The following is a 25,261-nucleotide window of genomic DNA, read 5'->3' on the forward strand; positions in this document are numbered from 1 at the left end:
ATGTTTCCTCGCATTGCAGTATTACTGCAATAATAATTAGATGTCCTACCAAAAATGAACCCACTCAGGAAATCTAGCGTTGCCTCCGGGTATGCTTAGGTGGCTGCCTGTACTCCAGTTAGACACTGCTTGGGTTTGCCCTGTCATCTGCTAAGATACAGCTATACAGGTTACTTTCATTTCAGTGGTAAAGTTGATTTAAGAGCTCCCTGCCTCTTGCCCCAGCTCTGCAGTTCATCACCGTCATAGATAGTGGGAGGTTAAACTTTATAGGAGTTTCCCTATACACAAAGTGATCTGAGATAAGGGAGAACCAAATCATGTTGCTAATTACTTGCAGGGCTGCTGTCCCTTCTGGGCTAGCTCCAAGCTATTGCATTGGAGAATAAAATAAGGCCATGCAAACCATTTGCTCTGGTTGATCAAATAAACTCATCTCACTTTCTACTGTGATGGACTAATTGTGGACCACGGGCTAGAAAGCGTCCTCAAGATGTGAAGAACGGAAAGAATTGCAGTTGTCCTCCAGTTTACTCAGAGGAAGAGGAAAATACAGAATGATTTACCAACTGGCCCAAGATAATGTACAAATACGGTAGCAAAGCCAGCCACTGAAACTGGAGTTTCAGTCCAAACCCTTAACCATTAAGTCATCATCCATCAAGCTGGAGTCCTACCAACAGCACATTAACTATCTGGTCCAAGATGGGCTCTGCACTCCAGGGGACCAAAAAGGTAGGAAGGGGATTTCTTAGCTGTCATGAGCTCTGTGCAGGACTGAGGAGTGGGGTCTGGCCTCCAATTCCTAGCACCAGTAAAGATTTCTCACCATCACAGAAGTCCACAGCCACTGAGATGGTGTAGGACCATCATCTCTGTAGGGATGTAGGGTGATATATGAGCTTGAGATTGTCAACCCTGATGCAAACCCATCATCTCAATAGGGATGGTGGGACCTGTGAGATGTTCCTCTGTGCTTCTGTAGGTGTTTTGCCTCCTGCAGCAGGTGATGAGATGGCCATGCAGGACCAGTGGGATGTTCTTAAAGGGGTGATTTGCACAGCTGAGGTGTTCTGAATGAGGGAAAGGAGAAATGGAGATTGAAACCTGTCTCTTTCTGCATATCAGCACAGCACAGACCTGAAAACCACTGTCACCTTCCCTTCTGGCTTACACAGCCAGGGGTGAACAGGGCAAATGATGTTTGAGAGCCTCATCTCCAAGCCAAACACAGCATGTGAACAACACCACAGGCCCTGTAAAGTGTGAAATCATTCCCATTCATTCAGAGCAAGACACTGAACATCTGAAAACACAGCTAAAGCACTTATTGACAGTGCACAAGAATTACCTTAACAATTACTCCTTGGAATATTCTGCAATACGAAGTTTTGGCTGATAACAAAATTGGTGTTGGCCTCTTGCTTATGGATATAACCTAGAACTGATTGTTAAATGTGTCAGGCCTTGTAAACCATGTAATTCAGCAAGAATGAGGTCTATCCACTATTTAATCAGCCGGGATCATTGCTGCTGGCAGCATGAATAAAGCCTCTTCCAAGTATCAGTCAAAGGAAGTTTTCTCAAGAGACCTTGTTTTCAGAAGCAATTTCTCCATCAGATGAGAAATAAAAGCAGATTAATGATTTACATGAGTGTCATCCTGGAAAGGGCAGTTTGCTCTGCCCCCCTCCAATTCACCATAATAACCATCAGCAGAGCTCCTCACCCCTACCATCACACTGGGGACTTTGGGGGTACAAAACACCCGAGTGCTTATGTGGCAAGTGAGTTGTAGAACAAGATGTTGTGCTATAAGAAACCAGCATTCATGATTCTGTGACTCTTTTCTGGTGCATGGGGCCGCCACTGAACTGCCTGTAGATGGAGCAGGCTTAGTTCATCTGAGAGCTGACCAGAATGGTCAGAGGAAGATGTCCTTCAAGAGGGTATTTCTCTCCTGTGGTTGTGAAAGGAGCCAAGAGACATCTCAACAGGGGACACAAAGCCAGGTGAGGGGGATCTCACCCAAAGGTAGATCGCACAGAGCAGTGACCAGTGGGACTTTGGACATGAACAGGAATCATAGAATGGTTAGGGTTGGAAGGGACCTTAAGATCATCCAGTTTCAACACCCTGCCATGGGCAGGGACACCTCACACTAGACCATGGCACCGAAGGCTCTGTCCAGCCTGGCCTTGAACACCGCCAGGGATGGAGCATTCACAACTTCTTTGGGCAACCCATTCCAGTGCCTCACCACCTTTACAGTAAAGAATTTCTTCCTTACATCTAACCTGACCTTCCGCTGTTTCAGTTTGAACCCCTTTCCCCTTGTTCTATTACTACAGTCCCTGATGAAGATGCTATCTCCTGTGTTCTTATTTCCTTCTCGGCTTGGCACAAGGAGCAGCAAATGCAAATAAACAGGAGCCCCTGGCCTGGTGCTGAGTATCCTACCTGATCCCAAGCCAGCAGCTTTCCACAGGTAAGTGCCCTGGAAGTGAGGAAGCCTTGACAAGCATGTCCTACCCCCAGGTCTGTTTTGAAATCGGAGCCCAGCCACACCAAAGTATGCTGAGAGTGTGGGTACCTGCGTTGCATGTCTGACATCCCAGCTGGCAGTGCATGGGAAGGGGTGACATGCAGACAGTTGTCATTACCCATTGCAATGGGCTGGATGATTCCCAGTGCTCCAAAACACCCATTTTGGGTAATAAAATTGGCTTTTCAAGCAAGAACAAAAAAAAAACCCTCCAAAACATTTTGTCCTCAAGAAACACAGGCAGCCCTTTGCAATGAAAGATAAATACTGAACATGGGAAGATGATGAATGAGGTCTCAACACTCATGGGGTATAAGATAGAGCAGGATTACTGGAAAAACTGCACTCTAACCTAGCTCAGCACCATACAGTTATTGTACATGTTTCCTGACAACTGCCACTGCTGATTAATCAGATCTGTCCCAAAATGCTTGCACTGATCCATGCTGTTTCTCTTGTGTGTTGAGCCCACATGTCATAGAATCATAGAATCACAGAATAGTTAGGGTTGGAAAGGACCCTGAGATCATCCAGTTCCAACCCCTGCCATGGGCAGGGACACCCCACACTAAACCATGTCACCCAAGGCTCTGTCCAACCTGGCCTTGAACACCGCCAAGGATGGAGCATTCACAACCTCCCTGGGCAACCCATTCCAGTGCCTCACCACCCTCACAGTAAAGAATTTCTTCTTTAGATCCAATCTAAACTTCCCCTGTTTCAGTTTGAACCCGTTACCCCTTGTCCTGTCACTACAGTCATTAATGAAGAGTCCCTCCCCAGCATCCTTATAGGCCCCCTTCAGATACTGGAAGGCTGCTCTGAGGTCTCCACGCAGCCTTCCCTTCTCCAGGCTGAACAGCCCCAACTTTCTCAGCCTGTCTCCATACAGGAGGTGCTCCAGCCCCTGATCATCCTCGTGGCCTCCTCTGGACTTGTTCCAACAGTTCCATGTCCTTTTTATGTTGAGGACCCCAGAACTGCACACAATACTCCAAGTGAGGTCTCACGAGAGCCAGGTAGAGGGGCAGGATCACCTCCTTCGACCTGCTGGTCACGCTCCTCTTGATGCAGCCCAGGATACGATTGCTTTCTGGGCTGCGAGCGCACACTGAAGCCGGCTCATGTTCAGTTTCTCATTGACCAACACCCCCAAGTCCTTCTCTGCAGGGCTGCTCTGAATCTCTTCTCTGCCCAACCTGTAGCTGTGCCTGGGATTGCTCCAACCCAGGTGCAGGACCTTGCACTTGGCATGGTTAAACTTCATCAGGTTGGCATCAGCCCACCTTACAAGCGTGTCGAGGTCCCTCTGGATGGCATCCCTTCCCTCTGGCGTATCAACCGAACCACACAGCTTGGTGTCATCGGCAAACTTGCTGAGGGCGCACTCAGTCCCACCGTCCATGTCACCCACAAAGATGTTGAACAAGACCGGTCCCAACACCGATCCCTGAGGGACACCACTCGTTACCGGTCTCCAGCCGGACATGCAGCCATTGACCACAACTCTTTGCCTGCGGCCATCCAGCCAGTTCTTTATCCACCGAGTGGTCCACCCATCAAATTGATGTCTCTCCAATTTAGAGACAAGGATGTCATGTGGGACAGTGTCGAACGCTTTGCACAAGTCCAGGTAGATGACGCCAACTGCTCTGCCCCTGTCCATCAGTTTTGTAGCCCCATCATAGAAGGCCACCAAACTGATCAGGCAGGATTCCCCCTTAGTGAAGCCATGCTGGCTGTCACCAAGCACCTCCTTGTTTTTCATGTGCCTTAGCATGTCTTCCAGGAGAATCTGCTCCAAGAGTTTGCCAGGCACAGAGGTGAGACTGACTGGTCTGTAATTCCTGGGTCATCCATTTTCCCCTGCTTGAAAATGGGGGTTATATTTCCCTTCTTCCAGTCATCGGGAACTTCACCTGACTGCCATGATTTTTCAAATATGATGGCCAGTGGCTTAGCAACTTCATTCACCAACTCCTTCAGGACCCGTGGATGGATTTCATCAGGTCCCATGGACTTGTGTATGTTCAGGTTTTTAAGATGGTCTCTAACCAGATCCTCTCCTACAGTGGGCCTGGGGTCTTCATTCTCACAGTCCCTGTGTCCACCTTCCAAGACTTGGGCGGTGTGATCGGAGCATTTGTCAGTGAAGACCGAGACAAAGAAGTCATTAAGAACGTCAGCCTTCTCCAAATCCTGGGTAACCAGTTCTCCTGATATCTTCTGGAGGGGGCCCACGTTGTCCCTAGTCTGTCTTTTATTTGCAATGGAACTATAGAATCCCTTCCTGTTATCCTTAACATCCCTAAGCCAAGGTTAATTCTAACTGGGCCTTAGCTTTCCTAACCTGGTCCCTTGCTTCCCGGACAGCATCCCTGTATTCTTCCCAGGCCGCCTGTCCTTTTTTCCACCTTCTCTAAGCCTCTTTTTTCCCTTGAATTTTCCTCAGCAGCTCCTTATCCACCCAAGGAGGTCTCCTGGCCCTCCTGCTGCACTTCCTTCTAGTTGGGACACAACACTCCTGAGCTTGGAGCAGGTGATCCTTGAATAACAACCAACAGTCTTGGGCCCCCCTGCCCTCTAGGGCTATATCCCATGGAACCTTACTAAGCAGGCTCCTCAAGAGGCCAAAGTCTGCTCTCTTGAAGTCCAGGGCAGTGAGCTCGCTGCACACTCTTCTCACTGTCCTAAGGATCTCAAATTCAACCATCTCGTGGTCACTGCAACCAAGGCTGCCCTGGAGCGTCACATTTCCAAGCAGCCCTTCCCTGTTGGTGAGCATGAGGTCTGGCATGGCACCCCTCCTTGTCGGCTCCTCTGTTACTTGCAGAAGGAAGTTGTCTTCCACACAATCGAGGGACCTCCTGGATTGCTTGTGCTGGGCCGTACTGTCCCTCCGACAGATGTCAGGGTGGTTGAAGTCTCCCATGAGAACAAGGGCCTGCGAGCGTGAGGCTGTTCCTATCTGTCTATAGAACACTTCATCTACAGAGGTCCCCTGATCAGGCGGTCTGTAACAGATCCCCACAGTGATGTCCCCCATCGCTGTTCTCCCTTTAACCCTGACCCACAAACTCTCTGTCGACTGCTCACCCGGCCCCAGACAGTTCCATACTCTCCAGCCTATCCCTAACATAAATAGCAACTCCCCCTCCCTGCCTGCCAGGCCTGCCTTTTCTAAAGATTCTGTAACCTTCCATTCCAACACTCCAGTCGTAGGAGCCATCCCGCCATGTTTCTGTGATGCCTACTATATCATACTCCCGTAGTCATGCACACATCTCTAATTCCTCTTGTTTGTTCCCCATGCTACGGGTGTTTGTATAGAGGCATCTGAGCCGAGCTCCAAATGAAGCCGGCTCATTGGCTGGAGCAGCTGGAATATCTCTACATTGCTCCGAGCATTTATTATAGGCGCTGGCAACTGACTGTATTGTGTGCAGTTCTGGTGTCCTCAACATCAGAAGGACATGGAACTGTTGGAACAAGTCCAGAGGAGGCCACGAGGATGATCAGGGGCTGGAGCACCTCCCGTATGAAGACAGGCTGAGAAAGTTGGGGCTGTTCAGCCTGGAGAAGAGAAGGCTGCGTGGAGACCTCAGAGCAGCTTCCAGTGTCTGAAGGGGGCCTACAAGGATGCTGGGGATGGACTCTTCATCAGGGACTGTAGTGACAGGACAAGGGGTAACGGGTTCAAACTGAAACAGGGGAAGTTTAGATTGGATCTAAGGAAGAAATTCTTTACTGAGAGGGTGGTGAGGCACTGGAATGGGTTGCCCAGGGAGGTTGTGAATGCTCCATCCTTGGCGGTGTTCAAGGCCAGGTTGGACGAAGCCTTGGGTGACATGGTTTAGTGTGAGGTGTCCCTGCCCATGGCAGGGGAGTTGGAACTGGATGATCTTAAGGTCCTTTCCAACCCTAACTATTCTATGATTCTACGATTCTATGATTCTATGATTCTATGACTGGGTGTGTTGGGATGGAACGATGCCCCCGTCCCCCAACACATCGAGTTTAAAGCATCCTTGACCAGCCTGGCAAGCCTTCTACCAAAACAGCTCTTCCCCTTCATTGTCAGACCAGCTCCACCAGCCCCCAGTAGACCTGGCCTCCCAAAGAGGAGTCTTATATATAATAAGTCTTATAAACGGATTGTTTGCTAATTTTTAACAGCATCTTCCTGGCTGCTGGAGTAAAGCTGCTGGTCTCCGGTTCCACAGATTCTCATTCCCCTTCTCACAGTATTTGCCCTTCTCCAGGCCTCTGAAACCTCCTCACCAAGTCCTCTGTGATAACCAACCCCTGAGGAGTCAGGCTTTACTCTGCCCACTTCACAGCTGCTCTCACAGCGGTTTCATCTGGCCCTTGAATACATTAGACTTGCTTCCTCTTGACTTTTAACCTGTTCTTGTCCTGCACTGTTTCTGCTCCCACTGTTTTAAATCACTGTTTTGCTTCTAATCCTTTTTTTAAGGGTTAAAAACAAATTGAAGTATTTTCTGTGGTTTCCATTATTTGGTTTTCACTATTTGAGAATCCATGGATTCATTCCACCTTTCATTTTTCCTCTGGCATTCATGCATGTACAGAATTGCCTGGATTGACTTTTTGCATGCCTTGTTACTTGAAACCACTTTGGTGTCTTGGCTTTTCTTATTTGATGTTTGCACCCATGGTCTAATATTTAAATTCAGCTTTTCTGGGTCTCTTTTCTTCTTTAATGATTTAATTTCTATTTCTGAGGGGATTTCTTGCATAACTGCTTGCTTGGTTTGCTTTTTCTCACTTTTCTGTTTTGTCATTGATATTTCTCACCTCTGTTTCTGGAAGCTCACACGGATCAATGGATAGATTGAAGTAAATCAGCATCAACTGACCATCGTATTGTGAGCCTCTCCAGACCTTTGTCCAACCAAAGTTAGGAGAAAAGGGAAGGATCACAGCCCTTATGTTCTCTTTTCTGTCATTAATGCCAACTCTTGCTGCTGAGATGGGCTGGGGTGTCTGGCCACTGCCTCGCTTCAGAGGGCATTACCCTGAGCACATTGAATGTGAACTTTCCTGCTGGGAAAACAGCTTTGCATCCACTCAGGATAAACTCCACATCCCCAGAGGAAAAATTCCCTAAAGAAAATAATCAGTTGAGCTGAGGGCACCAACTCCCAGTTTGGGTGCAGCTCTCCTGATGACTGTAGTGTGTGCTGCTCACAGCCAGGCAGACGTGCGCTTTGGGGATGGTGCCAGGTGTAAAGAGTGCTTTCTTACACATCTCCGTGTTTAATACGCAGGAGAGAGGGAAAACCTTGGGGGGAAAAAGGAAGGGAGACATCTGCGGGGCATCTTAGTTGCCAAAATAACATAGGAGCATTTAGTAGCCAGAGCGAGCTCCCAGACTCCCGCCAGGATACAGAGGAGCCCTAAGGGCTTTTCGCATGGGTTCAGAAACTCCAAGCATTTTGAAGTGCAAGTCATGCTTTTGACAAAGCGAAGCTGTGGTTTCACAGGGGAGTGTGGAGCAGCAGCAGCCGCTAAAGGATCTCTGCCTCCTCCTGCAATGACGGGTGAGATCAGGAGGGGTTCTGCTTATTGCCTTCTTATAGCCTGAGTGTTTTCACACATGGGAGGCACTGTGCTCCCTTGTAAACACATGAGCACGTGAAAACAAGGCCTCAGACAACTTTGCACCGCTGAACGCAGCAGCTGGGAGAAATCACTGTTAACTGGGCTAGCAAGGAAAGGGAGGAGGCAGCACTGGTTTGGAGAGAGCCTGAGGAACACTGTCCTCGTCTACAATCCACTGCTGCCTTGTAGATACCTTTTCTTATGGGTGATTTGCAGGTTATTCATAGAAAATGAAATAAGTTTAAGAAATACCAATCTGGTTTCAATGTCTTTTATTTCCTGTGTGCTCATCAATTGCTGTGCCGTACCTGGGCAAATAGAGTCCGAGGTAATTCCCAGACCATCATCCAGCAACCAATTCTTGCAAATGGTTCTTTAGCAGCAAATGCAAAGTGTCTGAGTGAATTTGTGTGAAGATACGCATTTGCTTACTAGATGGCTCCACATACACTGTGTTCAACTGGCTTATAGAAGGATATCCACTTTAATATTTGATTCAGAATTCAATATAAAGGCTACTGATTGCAAAACGCAATCAGATTTAGCAACTCAGGGGAATGAAACTAACAATCACACATATAAAATCAGCTGAAAATGAGTTAGGACGATGAAACTTCCAGCTTGCTGACTGAACTCATGATTAAAGTTGGGGAGCTAAATAAGCATTTCTCAGCCCAAAATACTGCTGATGGGGGTTATTTCAGTGATGTGGAGCCAGCAGGTTGGTGCCTGGGGATGTGCTGGCTCAGTTGAGGGGCTGGGGAACCTCAGGGCAAGCAGGACCAGGCAGCTTGTCTGACCAGGGCTAACCTCTGCCCTAACTGCTGGCACTAATGGCCTCACCACGACGGGGGGATTCCCAAGCTCATGTTTAACACAGTTTCATCCTCATCTGTAAAGGGGATTTGCTCTGGAAGCGCATCAGCTCCCATGATTTTCTGGTCTCATAATGTTTAAGGCCACTGCTCTGAGTCGTATGATATGATGAGGTTTGCAGTCTCTTTGGCTCTGTAACTACCTCTGAAAGTCAAGGTCTCAGACCATCTTACCTCAGACCACAGAAATAGAAGCTATCCTCACTAGGACTGCCCCAACCTGGCATCCCAGTCCCACCGGGCCCCACATCTCCATAGAATCACAGACCGGTTTGGGTTGGAAGGGATCTTAAAGCTCATCCAGTTCCAAGCCTCTGCCACGGGCAGGGACACCTTCCACTAGAGCAGCTTGCTCCAAGCCTCATCCAAACAGGTCCTGCATCCCCATCTCCCTCCCCATCCCCATCTACTTCCTTATCCCTGTCCCTGACTCCTTCTCCATCTCTCTCCCCGTTCCCGTCTCCATCCCCATCTCTATGCCCACTCTTTTCCCACCTCCACCCCCACTGTATTTCATATGTCCACCTCCTCCCCACCCCTGTCTCCCTCCCCGTTCCCATCACCATCTTGATCCTAGTCTCTCTCCTTATTCCCATCTCCCTCTCCATCTCCATTGAAATCCCAATTGCTATTCCCCTCCCCATCTCCCTCCCTGTCCCCATCTCCATCCCGATCACAATCTCCCTCCTTATTCCCATCTCCCTCCCCATACCTATCTCCATCGTGATCCCAATCTCCCATCCCCATTTCCCTCTCTATCCCTATCCCCATCCCATTCTCTCTCCTTATCCCCATCTCCCTCTCCATCCCTATCATCACCACCATCCCCCTTCCCATCGCCCTCCTCATTTCCATCCCGATCACAGTCTCCCTCCTTATCCCCATCCCATTCCCATTCCATTCCCTCCGGCCCCACCCCGTCCCGCCCGCTCCCGGGTGTGGCCGCTCCGCCGGGGCGGGCCGGGGGGCGGTGGCTGCTCGGGGGCCGCCTTTGTGCGCGGCGGGGCCGTTTCATCCTGCTCCGCTCCGCTCCATCCCGTCCCGCACCTCCGCGCCTCGCTCCGTCCATGGCCCCGCGCCCCGCTCACGGCTGCGGCAGTGGCGCTCTGCTGGGGCGCTTCGGGGTGCTGCTGCAGGCGCTGCTGGCCCTCTGCGCCTTCAGCACCCTCATGCGTGAGTACCGGGGGTGCGGGGGGAGGACGACTCTCGGTGCCTCTCAACCAGCGCTGCCAGAGTGGCTGGGGTCACCCGTTTCCTTATAAACACCAAGTTCTGCGCTGTCTATGCTGGGGTTTAAAGCGGAGTGCGGGAGTTTGTTGGCGGCGCTGAGCAGGGAGTTAGGGCGCCAGATGCTGCTGCTGCTGCTGAAAACTTTTGTTTCCAGCCTTAATCTGATGGTAATGAAGCACCGCGAAGTTGCGGCTGTAATCTGTTCAAATTGGCTCCGCTTGTGTGAGCGATTGCTCAGTCGCTTAGAAGATTTTAATGAAGCGTGAGAGCTAATGGGGTAACCTGGTGATTTACAAGGAAGAAGCAGAAATATATCCCAGGGTGGGTGTTGGATGCAGCGTTGCTTGATTAGAGCCGTAGTGGCCCCACTTGTGATGTGGTGTTTAACTTTGCTTTAACTGTGAAGTTTGGGGGCTGAAAGGCTGGGGAAGGAGGTTCCTGGGGTATATGGTTGCTGTGGAGGGGTGGTAGGAGCAATAAGAAGGTGAGGAACACTGAAACCTGAGAAGGACCTGGGAAACTTTACAGGTTTGTGCTGCAGCTGCGTTTTCCTCAGAGCAACGTGTTGCTTCTCTTTAGGGTTAAGTGGTTTAACACAAGCCGGATAACGTGCCAGAACTCGATCTGTTTTCCTTGTTTAAAACCCTGTGGTGACGGTGAACTGAAACTCCCAAGTTTTCTGGCTCGGTAGCTGCACGTTTTGAGGCTCGTTTGCCCTTTTCTGCCTTCTGGAAACCACTTCCAAAGTGCTGCGGTTAACGCCAAGCTGCCAGGGAATTCTGCAACAAGTTCTTCCTGTGCTAACCGATAGCTTTTTCCAGCTGGAGTAGCCCAGTTGCAACACTTCACTGCTTGTGTTTCACCAAGGGGTGACAGTAAGGACCGGTTGTGTGTGTCTGTTCCCCTTAGCGATGTGCGCATATGCGTTAATTGTCCCATAAACTCCACGGGGTGTCCGGTAAAATCAAGGACATCGGCTCATCCTATCAAAATACTCCTGTGGATGAAGGCTGTGTAACCGCTGCTTAGCAAATCATCAACCCTGAGCTAACCTCCCCCTGGTGCTGGGGGCTGCTGTTTCCTTGAACATCAACCACCTCATGGTTAATGAGGAGAAACCGAAAGCTGAGCCTGTTGTGGTTTCGTTGTGAATCAGCTCAGTGTCTGAAGCTGTGAACGAAACTGCTGGCTGGGCCCCCAAAAGCAGATGTGTTTACAGCCCTGGGATCTCAAGCGCAACACCTCCTCTGGCTGCAGCTGAGCTGGTGGTCCCTTATTCTCCCCGTCTGCCTCTTATCTGTGCACTGTTCGCTCGCCATGTGTGGAGGGTTTCTCAGATCTGCTGTTGGGGCTTCTAACCCACACTGGTTGTAGCAGGCTTACCAATGACTTTACATTAGACACTAACTTAAGAAGCAGCTTTTGGGTTATTCATGTGGCCTGTTTGCATGGGAGCCTCTTGAGCTGGTGGCGATGCATGTCCAGATTCATAGGTACCTGGGGACCTTGACTGCATCTTCATCAGCCCATCATCCAGCTGAAACAGAACTTGGGACACTGCTGTTACTGGAGTCAGTGTCAGCCCTTCTTGGGTACTTCTTCCTTCAGTAATGTGACATTCCTGGGGGTGTATTTCTGCTGTTGGTGTGTCTGTCACTTCTGCTTTAATGGGATGTTGCAGGCCAGCTTGCTTGGTGTTACAGGTCAGGGAGTGGAAATTCAGTTCCTGTCTGAACTCAAGCCAATGCCTTTGGCGTTCCTGCTACTTTAAAGTACCAGCTCAGCTGCAGGAGCACCTGAATTTGAATAGTTAATGTTTCTAAATTGTGCAGATACGGTGCAGAGCGCTAGATGTTTTCACATCTACAGGAACTCCAACTAAGAGTAACATGATGCTCTGCAAAGTTTTGCGTGTGGGTGTGCACAGGATGTGCTCACAGAGTGCGCATCCAGAATGTGGGTCCCAAGTATAGCCCATTGCAGGAAGGATAAGGTTATATATGTTTTTATCAGAAGAGTTTGTGTCCTTGTAGTTCTGTCTCTTGAGGCTGTGGAAAGAGTCTCTCCTGCCAAACTGGCAGGAGAACCCGACGAAGGAGGAAGTAAGTGTCGCGTGATTGTCTGAATGGGATCACTGCTGTGGTTGCTGCCATTGCTGTGGGATACATGAAATGCGTTGTGAAAACAGGTCCCAGAAGTAAATGATGCCCAGCCTTGGTAGGGAGTCAGGAAAGCTGTTTAGTGTGGTTATCTTAGCTGTCAACTACCATAAGCAACAGTGATGACAGAGTTCATTTGAGCCTGCAAACACTCTTGCTTTTCCAGCAAGAAGGTCTTTAAGGCTGTAGCCAAGCCTAGTTCCAGTATGTCTTGGGGCTTGCTGTGGGTGCAACTTTACCCCATTTGGTAATCAAATGACAATGAGTTGTTGCCCTTCCCATGTGCCTGTGGTGGCTTTGGAGGCGCTTTGGCTGTAAGGATGCTTGGAAGAGCCAAGACACTAATACTAGAAAGAAGAGGCAGTGAAGCCAAGCAGATGTGTGTGCGTGTGGCAATCCAGTTTCCTCTGCAAGAAGTTGCCCTTGGGGAGGTCAGGACTTGGAGGAGTGTGGATAATTGTGCAATCCCATCTGAAGTCATTTGTAATGCTTTGCCTTGATGCTCACTCGTGTAAGTGGAGAAGGGACATTGCAGCCATCTCAGCTGCAGATGCTGGGTGTGATTTGGGGGTTGGGTCCGTGTAGTTGCTGCTACTTGTTCAAACCTTTTGAAGCAGATTTGGGGAGTTGAAGGATCTTTTCCTCCATTGTGAATGGGAAAAGCTTTCCTTTGAACTGGTAAACTTGTTTTCTACCCCACCACAAAGGACGTGTAAGAATATTTATTGCTCTCCCAGCTTCCTCTTTCTGAAACTGGCTTGGCAGCTCTGAGCTGAATGAGGCTTAGTAGCACTTGTGCTGCAGGTGTCAGAATAGACTTGGGTCTTAAAGAGAGCTCATACTGCCAGACAAGGAGAGCTGTGTTGGACTGAGCTGCGTATCTCCCTCTGCGCAGTGAAACCCGGTTTTCAGCTCGACATTTGAAGATGTCTTGATCCTGCCTAATGTGGCAGCAGTGTCCCTTTATCTCCTCTTGCACATCACTGCTGGGTGCATTCTTCTTGCTCATCTTGCCTTGCGTTTAGTTGAAAAAAGCAGAGCTGTTTGTGGCATGGAGCTGCTTTGTTAGCAGCTTGGTGTATTGCACACTGGTCCAAGCAGCTTGTCCTGAGGCAGGACCACAGAACAGGAGTTTGCCAGAGTGACTGTAAAAGAAGTGGCTCTTGACTATAGAAAACTGCTGGTAAAGAGCATAAGAAGTGTCACTTGTTCTATGGTGTGTGCTTTCCTGGCCTCTGTGGACTTGCCAGCTGGCCTTGCAGTGCAGGATGGTGGGATTGGTGAGTGAAAATGGGAAGCAGCATCCTAATGTGTGGAAGTGTCTGAACTTTGAGAGGGACTGGTAGAGGCCCTAGTAGTCATCTCCACCCGACAAATCAAACTTAAGCAACCTGTTGTGACTTTTTTAGTAGACCATGTAGTGTTAGGAGAAAGGGTGGTGGTTTAAAACTAAAGGAGAGTAGATTCAGACTGGATATAGGGAAGAAATCTTTCACAGTGAGTGTGATGAGACACTGGCACAGGTAGCCCAGAGAGGTGGTGGATGCCCCATCCCTGGGAATATTCCAGGTCAGGTTGGATGCAGCTCTGAGCAAACTGATTTAGTTGAAGATGTCCCTGCTTATTGCAGGGTGCTTGGACTAGATGAGCTTTAAAAGTGCCTTCCAACACAAACCTTTCTATGGTCCTGCCCCAGTGCTAAGTTCAGGCTTGTTGCTGTATGTAGTTTCAATTGCTGCTCCGTTTCTGTGCTTCAAAATGACCCTGAGTGCTTTCTGTGCCGTGTTTTGACTTTTGCACTGAAAATCTCCCTTAAGGTTGGGTGGAGTGTGAGTGCATGTCAGGAAAGCGAAGAAATGAATTGTAGAGCAGTCGATCTGTTCAGGCTTCCATTCTGGTTTTAAAGTCAGTTTAAAGGGACATGAAAGCACTGCACCGTGCCCAAGACAGGCTCTGCTGACTTTGCTTCTTCTAACACAGCCGTGTAGCTGTGTTTGACTTTGATTATTCACACACATATATATTTAAATGGCAACTTCTCCACTGCAGATGCTTTCCCTCTAGGCAAAAACAAAGCCACAGAGTTTAGTTAGCGGAGGTGCTTTGTGGACTGCAGTATCCCCTTTACACGTAGGTTTGTGGGTTAAGCAGAAAGCTACATATGGCAGGGCTCTCAAGATGTTTTTCTGCTTCAGTGCATCTTAAAACTGGCTGAGCTGGAAAGCGCGCGTTGCGCATTGTAAGCTGGAAGGTCTGTGCAGCTCCTGATGGGCTTCATTGAGCCACATGCAGCTTTCGACAAAGCTTTTGCATTTCAGCTGTTGATGACGTTGACCTCTTCTTGGAAGTCGCCTTTTGAACAGCGAAAGCTGCCCCTGAGGTTCCTGGTGGTTTCTGAAGGAACAAATGGATGGGGTGAGCTGAGAAATGAGCTGGTGAACTAGAACTGCATGAGGAGTTACCCATCACCCTAGGGCTGCAAAGCACCTCGCTGAATTCATTCTGCAGCGTGCCGTGAGCAGGTGATATTATGAGTGTTTTTTAACCCTGTACAAGAAACTTTAGAGGGAAATGAATCTTCTGTGATTGAGATGGAGCAATCAGAGCTTGAAGGAGGAGTCTGTTAAACTTCCAGCTGAGTTTTAACAGCATCTGTGAGAAAACTGCATGGCAGACTTTAATGGTAACTGCCAGCCCAGTTGCATCACTTCATTCTTCAAGTGGTGTTCTCTTAATCTTGGCTCTTACCTTGTTAAGATAAAACGTTTCTTGTCTAAACCCTAGTTTTCAAGGCACTGACTTGAAGTGATGCTTTACCTGGATAGAGTCACTACTGCTTCCCGAGGACAGAGTTAGATAAAACACTCTACATTTGAGCTGCAGCCTAGCTCCAATCCAGGTCTCTTATAAGACTTATTGTGTCATCAAATGTATGCCTTGTTCTCAATATGCAAAGCATGGCTGACGTTTATGATCTCAAAGCTGTGGTTTGTGACCCCCTGGCATTTGGCTATAATGACAACAGTAAAAATCCACATAGAAAGCAGACACACAGGGTGGAGCTTAAAGCTGAGAACCAAACCAAAGTACTGTATGGCCTTCATTTGGGCAGTTAGGGCTTCCACATGGATCAGTGTTCAAGCTGAGGCTCTTAATACATCTCTGCAGGGTGAATGATGGGGAAGTGGTGCCACTTTGTGAGTTCCAGAGCTTCCCCTGCACTAGGCCTGCAGATGACTCTGGATCTGTGTGGGGAATAGGAACATATGGGCTAAACAGTGTCAGCAGCTACACAAGAAAGGGGAGGGGAGATCAGTTGTTAGCTGAGATCTCGGGGAGGAAAGATACTGAAGTCTTTGGTTAGGAAAAAGCAGAAGTATTTCTTGTGGTCCGCCTACGTCATCCTCACTGTGCAGCACCCTGCAGGGTTTTGCATAGGGCTGTTGCTCCAGCAGACAATTGTGAATCCTCAAACCCGGTCCATGTATGCTCCTCTAACAAACTTTCTAGTCCACAATAAAACCCCTCTTCTTATCTGAAAGATGCTGTAGAACAGCTCAGCAACAAGCTGGATATCTTCAGCAGGAGCTAGCTCAATCTATGTACTTCCCTGCTGCCTCATTTCTTGCAGAGCCAAAGATCACCCAGGGCACGTCGTCTATTCCTGTTACTTCCCTAAAGTATCCCTCTTCCAGTTTTGCTAGGTTCTTGGAGCATTGCTACAAGGGTGTTTGGGGATGAATGACTAAATACGAGTGCAGACTAGAGGATGTAAGTCTCCTTAAGCCACTGGTCGGACTTTCTCTGCTCCCTGAGCTGATGGAGGGTGAATGCTTTGAGCCTCTCCGCACACTTATCTCACAAGCAGCACGTTGGCTGCTCCCTGCAAACAGTGGCTGCTGCTTCCTCCGATTGTGTCTGGGCTTGAGCTGCATGCTCAGGCTAAGAATAGTGCAGACCCCAGGGTTTTGGTCTCTGTACCCTGCCTGTTGGCTTCTTTCCTGCCTGGGGCTTGGAAAAAGCCTGCAAAAGGGTGTGTGTTTCAAAACAGGCTGAAATTGTGTTATTGGAGACTATAAATAACATGGAGGGTGGGCAGGGGAAGAGCTTCTGTTTCCTGTCTGGTACAGTAGCGCTGGGTCCCCTTCTGCAAAGGCCCGGGATAAAGTCCTCATCCTCACTAGTGTGGTGTTGCTCCAGAGATGGGCTTTATAATAGACAGTTTAGCCTTTGTCTTAAAAGCAGGCGACCAGTTCTGGACACTGCAGCCTTCACTTTTGGTGGGCCATTCACAATTTAAGCATACTAAAACTTCAGCGCTTTCTCTAAGTACTTCTAATATCAGGTTCACTGTCAGTGTTCATCCTCTGGGACCTATCACTGAGCTCAGAGGGGTCAGGCTTGCATCTCCTCTAAACCAGGTCCTAAAAGCTTTGCTTGTCGGGTCAACATCTCCCTCACCAAGCTCAAACTGTTGAATCCTTTGGTTGATTTCAGTAAGATTTATCAAGGAGATGGGCTGACTTTCTGCCAGGCTGCTCCTAGGGAATCAAGTTTCCCCTTTGAGCCTGATTTAGTAGTGTGTTTTGCTAGTCCACAGCTAATTCTGGCTATATTAGGGGGTTATTTCCAAGAGGCCCCTGTGCTGATGCGTTCATCTGAATGCAGTGTGGGGTCAGTGGGGGTGCAGGGAGGGTGTTGCGTGCATGAGTGCTCCACCACAAATGGCCTGAGGAGCAGCACAAGGGAATTGGGTGTTTGCTGCTATTTTTGATTTGATTGTAATAGAGAATTTGTTTAAAACCAGAAGTAGACTGTGGGATTGCATTGCTGCAGATTCAGGTTATAATGTATATAATAAATATATGTGTCACTATATGTAACTATTTTTATATGTATATAGAACCATAGAACAGTTCGGGTTGGAAAGGACCTTAAGATCATCCAGTTCCAACCCCCCTGCCATGGGCAGGGACACCCCACACTAAACCATGGCACCCAAGGCTCTGTCCAACCTGGCCTTGAACACCGCCAAGGATGGAGCATTCACAACCTCCCTGGGCAACCCATTCCAGTGCCTCACCACCCTCACAGTAAAGAATTTCTTCCTTAGATCCAATCTAAACTTCCCCTGTTTCAGTTTTAACCTGTTGCCCCTTGTCCTGTCACTACAGTCCCTCATGAAGAGTCCCTCCCCAGCATCCTTGTAGGCCCTCTTCAGATACTGGAAGGCTGCTCTGAGGTCTCCACGCAGCCTTCTCTTCTCCAGGCTGAACAGCCCCAACTTTCTCAGCCTGTCTCCATACAGGAGCTGCTCCAGCCCCTGATCATCCTCGTGGCCTCCTCTGGACTTGTTCCAACAGTTCCATGTCCTTTTGATGTTGAGGACACCAGAACTGCACACAATGCTCCAAGTGAGGTCTCACTTATATATGATAATTGTATGATAATATACATTGTATGATAATATACATTTATATAACATATAAGTGAGGTCTCATATATAAATATATATCTCACTTATATGTGAGATATATATTTACATATATAATGTAGCTCCCCTATAATTACCTTAGTATAGGGGAGTTACATGTGTCTAGAACAGGCAAAGCTGTCCCCTTCCTACTACATCAGGAAAGCACCCTAATAAATGTCTATCTGTTATTACTCTGAAGAAACCCAGGAGAGAATGGCTGTCAGTGAGCTTTTATCTTCTAGTTTTCTGAGGATTTACAGATCTATAATGAAAACCTCTCCTCCCAAACTGGTTTCTTTACATTTCACAGCTTCTCATTCACATCTCCAACTCCCACCCAGCCTGGTGCCTCTGAGGGGGTTTCAAGTGTGTAAGGCCTTTATTGTCCTTGACTGGAGAGGAAGGGCTTGGCACTGTTTTGTTTCCTGCCCTGCCCTTTCTCACTCATAGGCAGGGTATGTCTCTCATTGTCACTTATCCTCCTTCCCTTTCAGTTTCCCTTCACAGCTTTTTATCTGCAGTAACCAGAGCCAAGGAGGGGAAGAGTGGTCGCTTATGAGGACAGCAACTCCAGGAGGCAGACTGGCATCTCTCTGGTGCTTGGCTCCTGTTTAATGGGATAGATATGGGACCCCTTCTTCTGACTCCTCTAGGAGCATCTTCTTCCCACCTACCCAGCCTTTCCTTGGGATGCTTCGGACCATGTGGCAAATCTGGATGGTCACACAGCACTTCACCTCCCTGCTGCATCAGGGCTGTGTGCCTTGGAGCAGCCTCTATGCTTCAGATTGGGACTTCATGATGCTTTTGTTGATCCTGAGGACTGTCTTTGAAGCCTTTCTGAAGGCAGTGCCCTTCTACAGCGTGAGCTGTTTTACTGTTGGCATCCACCTCTTTTACTGTTAATTGAAATGTAAATGGAATCACTTGGAATTAAATTAGAATGGGCTCAGTGCAGGTTTGGGTCCCGCAGGAAGAACCTGGACAAGCACTCTCAATTTTCCTCCATTCAGCAGCTTGTATTTCCATGGTGCTTGCTGTAGCATCCTGCTCTGTTACAAGGGCCCTCAGCCTCGAACATGAGGCCTTCATATTTATTTCACCCAGCATCTCCCATCGATCTGTGGCATCTCTGCAGCAGCAGTACCACCACTGGGTGGTTTTGTGCTGTCAGAGGTAGTTGACTTGACAGAACTGAATTTGCTCCTCTTAGAACAAATAGCTCTGCCCTGGTAAAAGGGGCAACTCGGCAGGCCACTGACACCAGCTAGGACTCACCTTAAACATGCTGCAAACACCCAGGCTTTACACCACCAATAGCAGTGTGAGTTGAGGCTGATTTCTCAAGGTTCCCCACTTGAACTCAATCCTGGAGCAATTGTTCCCAACCTGTACTCAGCTTTGCTGCTTTTAGACTTTACACATTTGTCTGGAAGCTTGCCTGTACTTCCACTGGTGTTTTCTTTCCCTTGGAAAGACTGATGGGGAGGGAAAGGGATCTAAAGGTTCGTGTGGATTTGACTTGCTTAATGTGTTACTAGGGCTAGTTTCTTGTTTAGTGTTACTGGTTGTGAAGTCCTGTTTCCTAGTCATGATGTGAAAAGGCACGAAGTGAGATTGGGCTTCCTACAGAGGTGTGCGGTCACATTGCTTCCTTGCAAAAGCCAGCTTGCTTTACAAATGGACAAAGCTGAGGAGGGAAGCAGAGTTAAAATAGAGTCATAGAATCATCTGGGTTGGAAAAGACCTTTAAGATCATCAAGTCCAGCCTTTACCCCAGGACTGCCAAGTCCACCACTAACCAATGGCACTAAGTGCCTTTCCATCCAAAATAGTTGATACTGTGGCTGTAGCACTGTTAGGAGGACAAATTCCTGACAACTTCTGGCGTAGACCCAGTACATGCTAGCCTTGTATTTAATCTAATGGGATGTCAGTTCTGTCCCATCTTATGCAGCCCTATGTGCACTAAACTCAAATTTGTAGTTGGGTGTAGGTGCTAGAACTTCAATATCACGTATTTGTTTGCATGCATACGATGCACAGCTTGGGGTGGACTGGTCTGTCTGAGCCAGAGCAGCAAACCCACATCTACAGCTGGTGGAAAACCGAGTTGACCCCAGTGAGCAGAGACACGTTTTGAGACGAGCAAAGGCAACTTCAGCCTTTCTCGAGCCTCAGCCAGCTGAGCTGTGCATGCCATGGCTTGGAAGGGAACAGGGACACTGCGGTCGCTGCTCAGCCTGTTGCTCCAGAGTCCACTCTGCTCCCAAAGCACAGAAGCAGCAGTGCTGCTTCAAAGAGGAGTTCATCAGCTCCTTGAGTGTTCAAAGACCTGGTGCTGCTTTTATGTGGATTTAGCATCACCCCTACCCTCTGGGTGACGGCTACCAAAGGACTCTGCTGCCTCTTCAAGCTCTGTTGATCTTGACTGGATTCTGGTCCAATTTGGAGGCAGCCTGCTGCAGCCCTGCACAGTAAATGCCCTATTAAGCAGTTAATTATTTCTGTATAATACTAGCTTTTATCTTTAATACAACAGTTTTACTGTCTCTGATAATTACACAGTCTGGATAACTCTCTTAAATCTAATGAGGCATGACAAGCTGTGTTCAACAAGGCAAGACACCATTAACTTCTTACCTCTTACTTGTCATCTTATCGTGCTGAATTACTGTATTTCTAGCCTGAGTGGCTGTGGATATGTAACATGTCACTTCTCGTTAACAAAATACTGAGAATCATCCCTGGTGCTCTCATGGTCAGGTTGGTGGTCAGCTTGGTGGCCTATAGGCCCCTCCAACTACAGCATCATGCTCATGGCCCCATGAGCCTGAGCAAGATAGGTTCGGTTTAGATACTTCTGGCTCCTCAAACACCTAGGTTGGTCCATGGGTCTCTTGTTTATGGGTGAGTGAAATGCAAGGGGCCTTTTGAAGGGCATCAGGGATGATAGACCTATTTTGTGTTGATGGAAGTCATTGCTTCATCAGGGATTATAGTGATAGGACAAGGGATGATGGGTTCAAACTGAAACAGGGGAAGTTCAGGTTAGCTATAAGGAGGAAGTTCCTTACTGTGAGGGCGGTGAGGCACTGGAACAGGTTGCCCAAAGAAGTGGTAAATGCTCCATCCCTGGCAGTGTTCAAGGCCAGGTTGGACAGAGCCTTGGGCAACACGGTCTAGTGTGAGGGGTGTCCCTGCCCATGGCATGGGATTGGAACTAGATGATCTTAAGGTCCTTTCCAACCCAAACCATTCTATGATCTTGTGATGGGATTTAGCTGGATAAGGAAAACAATGTGGTTTTTCTGGACAGGGATAGGACACAAACTGCTGCATCAATGCCTGGTGTGACTTGACATGACTGCTGCTTCATTACTCATTCATGTCAATAGTGAATCAGATCATTGGAGTGCTGGTTTTCTATGGGTTTAGTAGTGGCACTAAAACCCCTCCATGTGCTTAACTGAAATCCTGGGCTATGGATTGTCTTGTCATATATTGTGCTTTCACCTTGCCAGTGAGAGTAGTACAAAGTTGTACTTCCGGAATGTTGAGGCTCAGGCAGGGAAGCTCCTGCATCCTTCCAGGCTGGACCAGGAAGACATTTCCCAGGGCAATGAGCCCAGGCTGTCCCATGGGGCAGATGTGCTCAAGTGCATCTGGGCTGAGCAGGTCAGTTAGTTACTGTCTAGATACAGAATAGCAAAGAGCCCTTTGTTTGGGATGTATGCATCTAATGTGTTGGTGCTTTATCCCAGCCTTTACTGAGCCTGCTGCTGGCTCTACTTCTCCAGGTGGGTTTGCCTTCTGGTCTACGTATGAGTTGTGCTGTCAAAGCTGTGTATTTCCCCACTGAGCAGAGGAGGAAAAGCCTTATTTCAGGTTATAACGTGAGTCATTCAGATTCCCTGTGGGTATTTTATGGGATGCCCATGGACTAGCTACTGTGGTGTGCCTGACTTGGATCAGTTCCTGGCTCTAAAAGGGTATTTTTTTACTTAGAAGCTATTTGCTTCTCTTCAGTTTAGTTAGCTGAAAGCCTAACGAGTAAGAAGAATGTAAATCTGCAAGAGAGCTGGGTATCAAGTTGTGTTTAGAACTGTGCTGGCCTTATCAGCAGTGTTAGTGATCTAAACTGAACCAGAGGTGTTGAGTGTGCCCTGTTCCTCCCATGGGCAGTAAGGAAACTCGTGTCTATAGGAGTGCATCTCCTTACCCTGCTGGAGGGGCATCAGAGCCGCATGTTCTTTCTGCTCTGCTTTTATCTGTGTCCCTATCTTCATATCCACAAGTTGCCCTGGGACGCATCCTCATATGCCAAGAACTGTCAGCAGTGAAAAAAGTCCCTTTGGTTTTACATTTGAAAGCAGTGGCTGATTACATGAAGCTGGGTGGAGATGAAGAAAGAATAGCCGTGATGAAGTGGGATGGTTGTGTGTGTGTTCTGGCTTCTGGTTGCTTTTTAAAGGAGCTACAGAGCTCCTAATTGTGAACGCTTCGTGATGATAAAACCTAATCATGTGTTTGGGCTCCTGTAGTCTGTGTCCTCTTCAGTACTCACTGCAGTGATCTGCCTGGTTTTGGGCAGAGCTGGGGGGTATGGCAGGATTTGGTGATTGATGCTCGCAATAGGTACTACTGGGGTGGTTTCTCTAACAGGGTTGTACATTGCATATTGATTCATACTCAAGTGTTCTGCTGCTTTCAGGCTCCTGGTTTCACTAGATGGCACCACCAAGCAGCAGCTCTGCTCTCATCCCCGTCAGCATGTTAGGGAGAATGCACTGAATCGTTAGTTTTGACCATTTTCCTCCAAAACCATCACAGCTCCTGTTTTTAACTCTGGATCCTGTTCAAGCTGGCAATGTGTATGGGGACTGATTGTGACAGCTTTAACCTGCTGTCGGTGACAAGGAGAGTGATTCCAGCAGCAGAGGCAAGGATGGGGAGCTGCATCCTGTGTCCACCTGAGATTTGGAGGCAGTGTGCTTGGGGCAGCAGCTGTAATGATGATGTCTGTAGCTCTAGATGTAGCTCTTGGCAACCTTACCACAATGCAAGACAGTGCCACTGAATGCCCTTTACTTTTGGGGCATTCTTTTCTTCTAATTAATAAATCTAATGTAGTGTAAAAGCCTTTTCCACATCTGCTTGTTCCAGAGCATTGGTACCTGTGGGTTTAAAGGAAGAAGAGTTGGCCTGGTAGCTGGTGCTTTCTAAGATAGGCTCCTAGCTGGAGTGATAGCAAACCAGCCAAAAATGACTTCTGCATGGGATATGGAACTTAAGGTTTTAGTACTAGCTGGCATGGAACCATGTCAGCTCACAGGGGGTTTGGGGATTGGCATTGGTACCTTCATGCTGGAGATGCGTGCAGGGCGCTGCTTCCTTCAAGGTCTTCTGGTCCCGTTACCTGCAAGAGGAGATGGCTTTATTGCCCTGCTGTGACCCAACAGCTTAGTGACCTCATGGGCCATAACCATTGCAGTGTCGGTACCATCATTTGTTTGCCTGGAAGAATTACTAGGGCTGGTACATAGTGATGATCCCTCCCTAGCTTCCCTTGGGTCACTTCCCACGGCATGATCATGCTGCTGCTGAAGGATGCCAGAAGCAAACACCTACCTCCCAAACACCTCTACTGCACATCCTTCTGACCTGCGGGTGCACAATCTCTCTCCGGTCAGTTGGGTGCCAAGTCGCTCGGGTTAGCCTAGCTTTAGACTGGGGAATACTGAGGGTGCTCTGGAGTTCTTTGACTGCTTTTGTGTTGAAGGTTGGCACAGCCTGCGCTTACGTATCGGTTCGGCTCTGCTGGTTGGTATAACTGCTCTCATTCTCTTTGCAGTAAAACGATTTAAGGAACCAAAGGCAGAGAGACGTCCCTGGAGGATATGGTGAGACTTTAATTTGGAGTTTGATTAGACCATGTATATGTAATACTATTTTCTCTTGTACTGACAACCTTCTAGGCCCCCTGAATATCATAGAATCCTAGAGTGGTTTGGGTTGGAAGGGACCTTAAAGCTCACCCAGCTCCAACCCCTGCCACAGGCAGGGACACCTTCCACTGGAGCAGCTTGCTCCAAGCCCCTGTGTCCAACCTGGCCTTGAACACTGCCAGGGATGGGGCAGCCACAGCTTCTCTGGGCACCCTGTGCCAGTGCCTCAGCACCCTCTCAGTAAAGAATTTCTTCCTTAGATCCAATCTAAACTTCCCCTGTTTCAGTTTGAACCCGTTACCCCTTGTCCTGTCACTACAGTCCCTGGTGAAGAGTCCCTCTCCAGCATCCTTGTAGGCCCCTTCAGATACTGGAAGCTGCTCTGAGGTCTCCACGCAGCTTCTCCAGGCTGAACAGCCCCATTGAGTCATTAAATGAAATGCTCTGCTCCCAAGGACACTTCAAGAGAGTAGCTGGTGCTCCCTAGAAGTAAAATTCTCTGCCTATCTCCTCTAGAAAAGCTTGGTTTTACTGTAGGTGATGGAATGGAGGGGTTTTGGTCCCCTTCAATCTGCTGGCACAGGGGCTGTCTCCCAGACAGGGTCAAGTCTTGTTCTCTAATTCAGGTAACCACTTTGGTGTCCCCTGACCCAGCTCAGGCATAGCCCGATCTGTGTTGATGTAAGGTAGCTGGGTGTTGCTGCCTCTGCAAAGGATCTCTGTATATTGTAGGGTTTATGGGGTGTGGAGAGATGGGCATATGGGTTGGGCTTGAAGTACAGCTTAGCAGCATAGAGCTACTAGTTAGTGTTAGTGTTAGCCTGTCAGTCTCCTCAGTTTGGTTCTTCCTCTATAATAACTTGGGAGGTCAACCTAATTCCCTGTGGATGGGTACAAACACACTGGTGTATTTATTTATGTTCTTTTTCCTTAAGTATTTGGAGTTGTCCAAACTGCCCCTTACCACCACATACAGCTTCTTGGACATCAATGCATCTTGGAGGGAAGCAGATCCACACAGGGCCATTGCCTGGGTGACTGCTCTGCTGCTGGTGCTGCAGGACACTGATCTCTTTGTCTTTTCCTCCAGGTTTTATGATACATCCAAGCAAGCAATAGGCTCCCTCTTCATCCACTTTGCCAACGTTTTTCTGTCGGATCTCACTGAAGAGGACCCTTGCTCTCTGTAAGTATATGCGGTGCTTGCATTCATATCCTCTATCTGGAAAAGGAAGAAGCAAGCCTGTTGGGAAATGTCATACGTGGTGGAAGCTGATCTATTTGAAGGACTAAGTGGGGATAAACCGTCTTGAGCTTGTTTTCAGGGTAGGGGTTGTCTAATGGCCTTTGCAGTCTGATGGAGATGAAGTGGTGCGGTCATGCTTTTGTGATGATCGGAAGTG

At 48.3% G+C, this 25,261-nt stretch overlaps 1 protein-coding gene across 1 annotated transcript in view; it reads left to right on the top strand.

Moving 5' to 3' along the window:
- The first annotated feature begins 10,051 nt into the window (after positions 1-10,051).
- The window catches only part of LOC308225914 (store-operated calcium entry regulator STIMATE-like), a 36,774-nt gene continuing 21,564 nt past the window's right edge, over positions 10,052-25,261 (top strand). The window contains exons 1-3 of the mRNA XM_080627143.1: positions 10,052-10,218; positions 23,765-23,813; positions 24,949-25,044. Coding sequence (XP_080483269.1) covers positions 10,113-10,218; positions 23,765-23,813; positions 24,949-25,044 — 251 coding nt within the window. The 5' untranslated portion in view covers positions 10,052-10,112. The remainder of the gene's footprint in view (positions 10,219-23,764; positions 23,814-24,948; positions 25,045-25,261) is intronic.

The sequence above is a fragment of the Psittacula echo genome, assembly GCF_963264785.1.
Source record: "Psittacula echo genome assembly, chromosome: 1".
In the NCBI taxonomy this organism is placed as follows: domain Eukaryota; kingdom Metazoa; phylum Chordata; class Aves; order Psittaciformes; family Psittacidae; genus Psittacula; species Psittacula echo.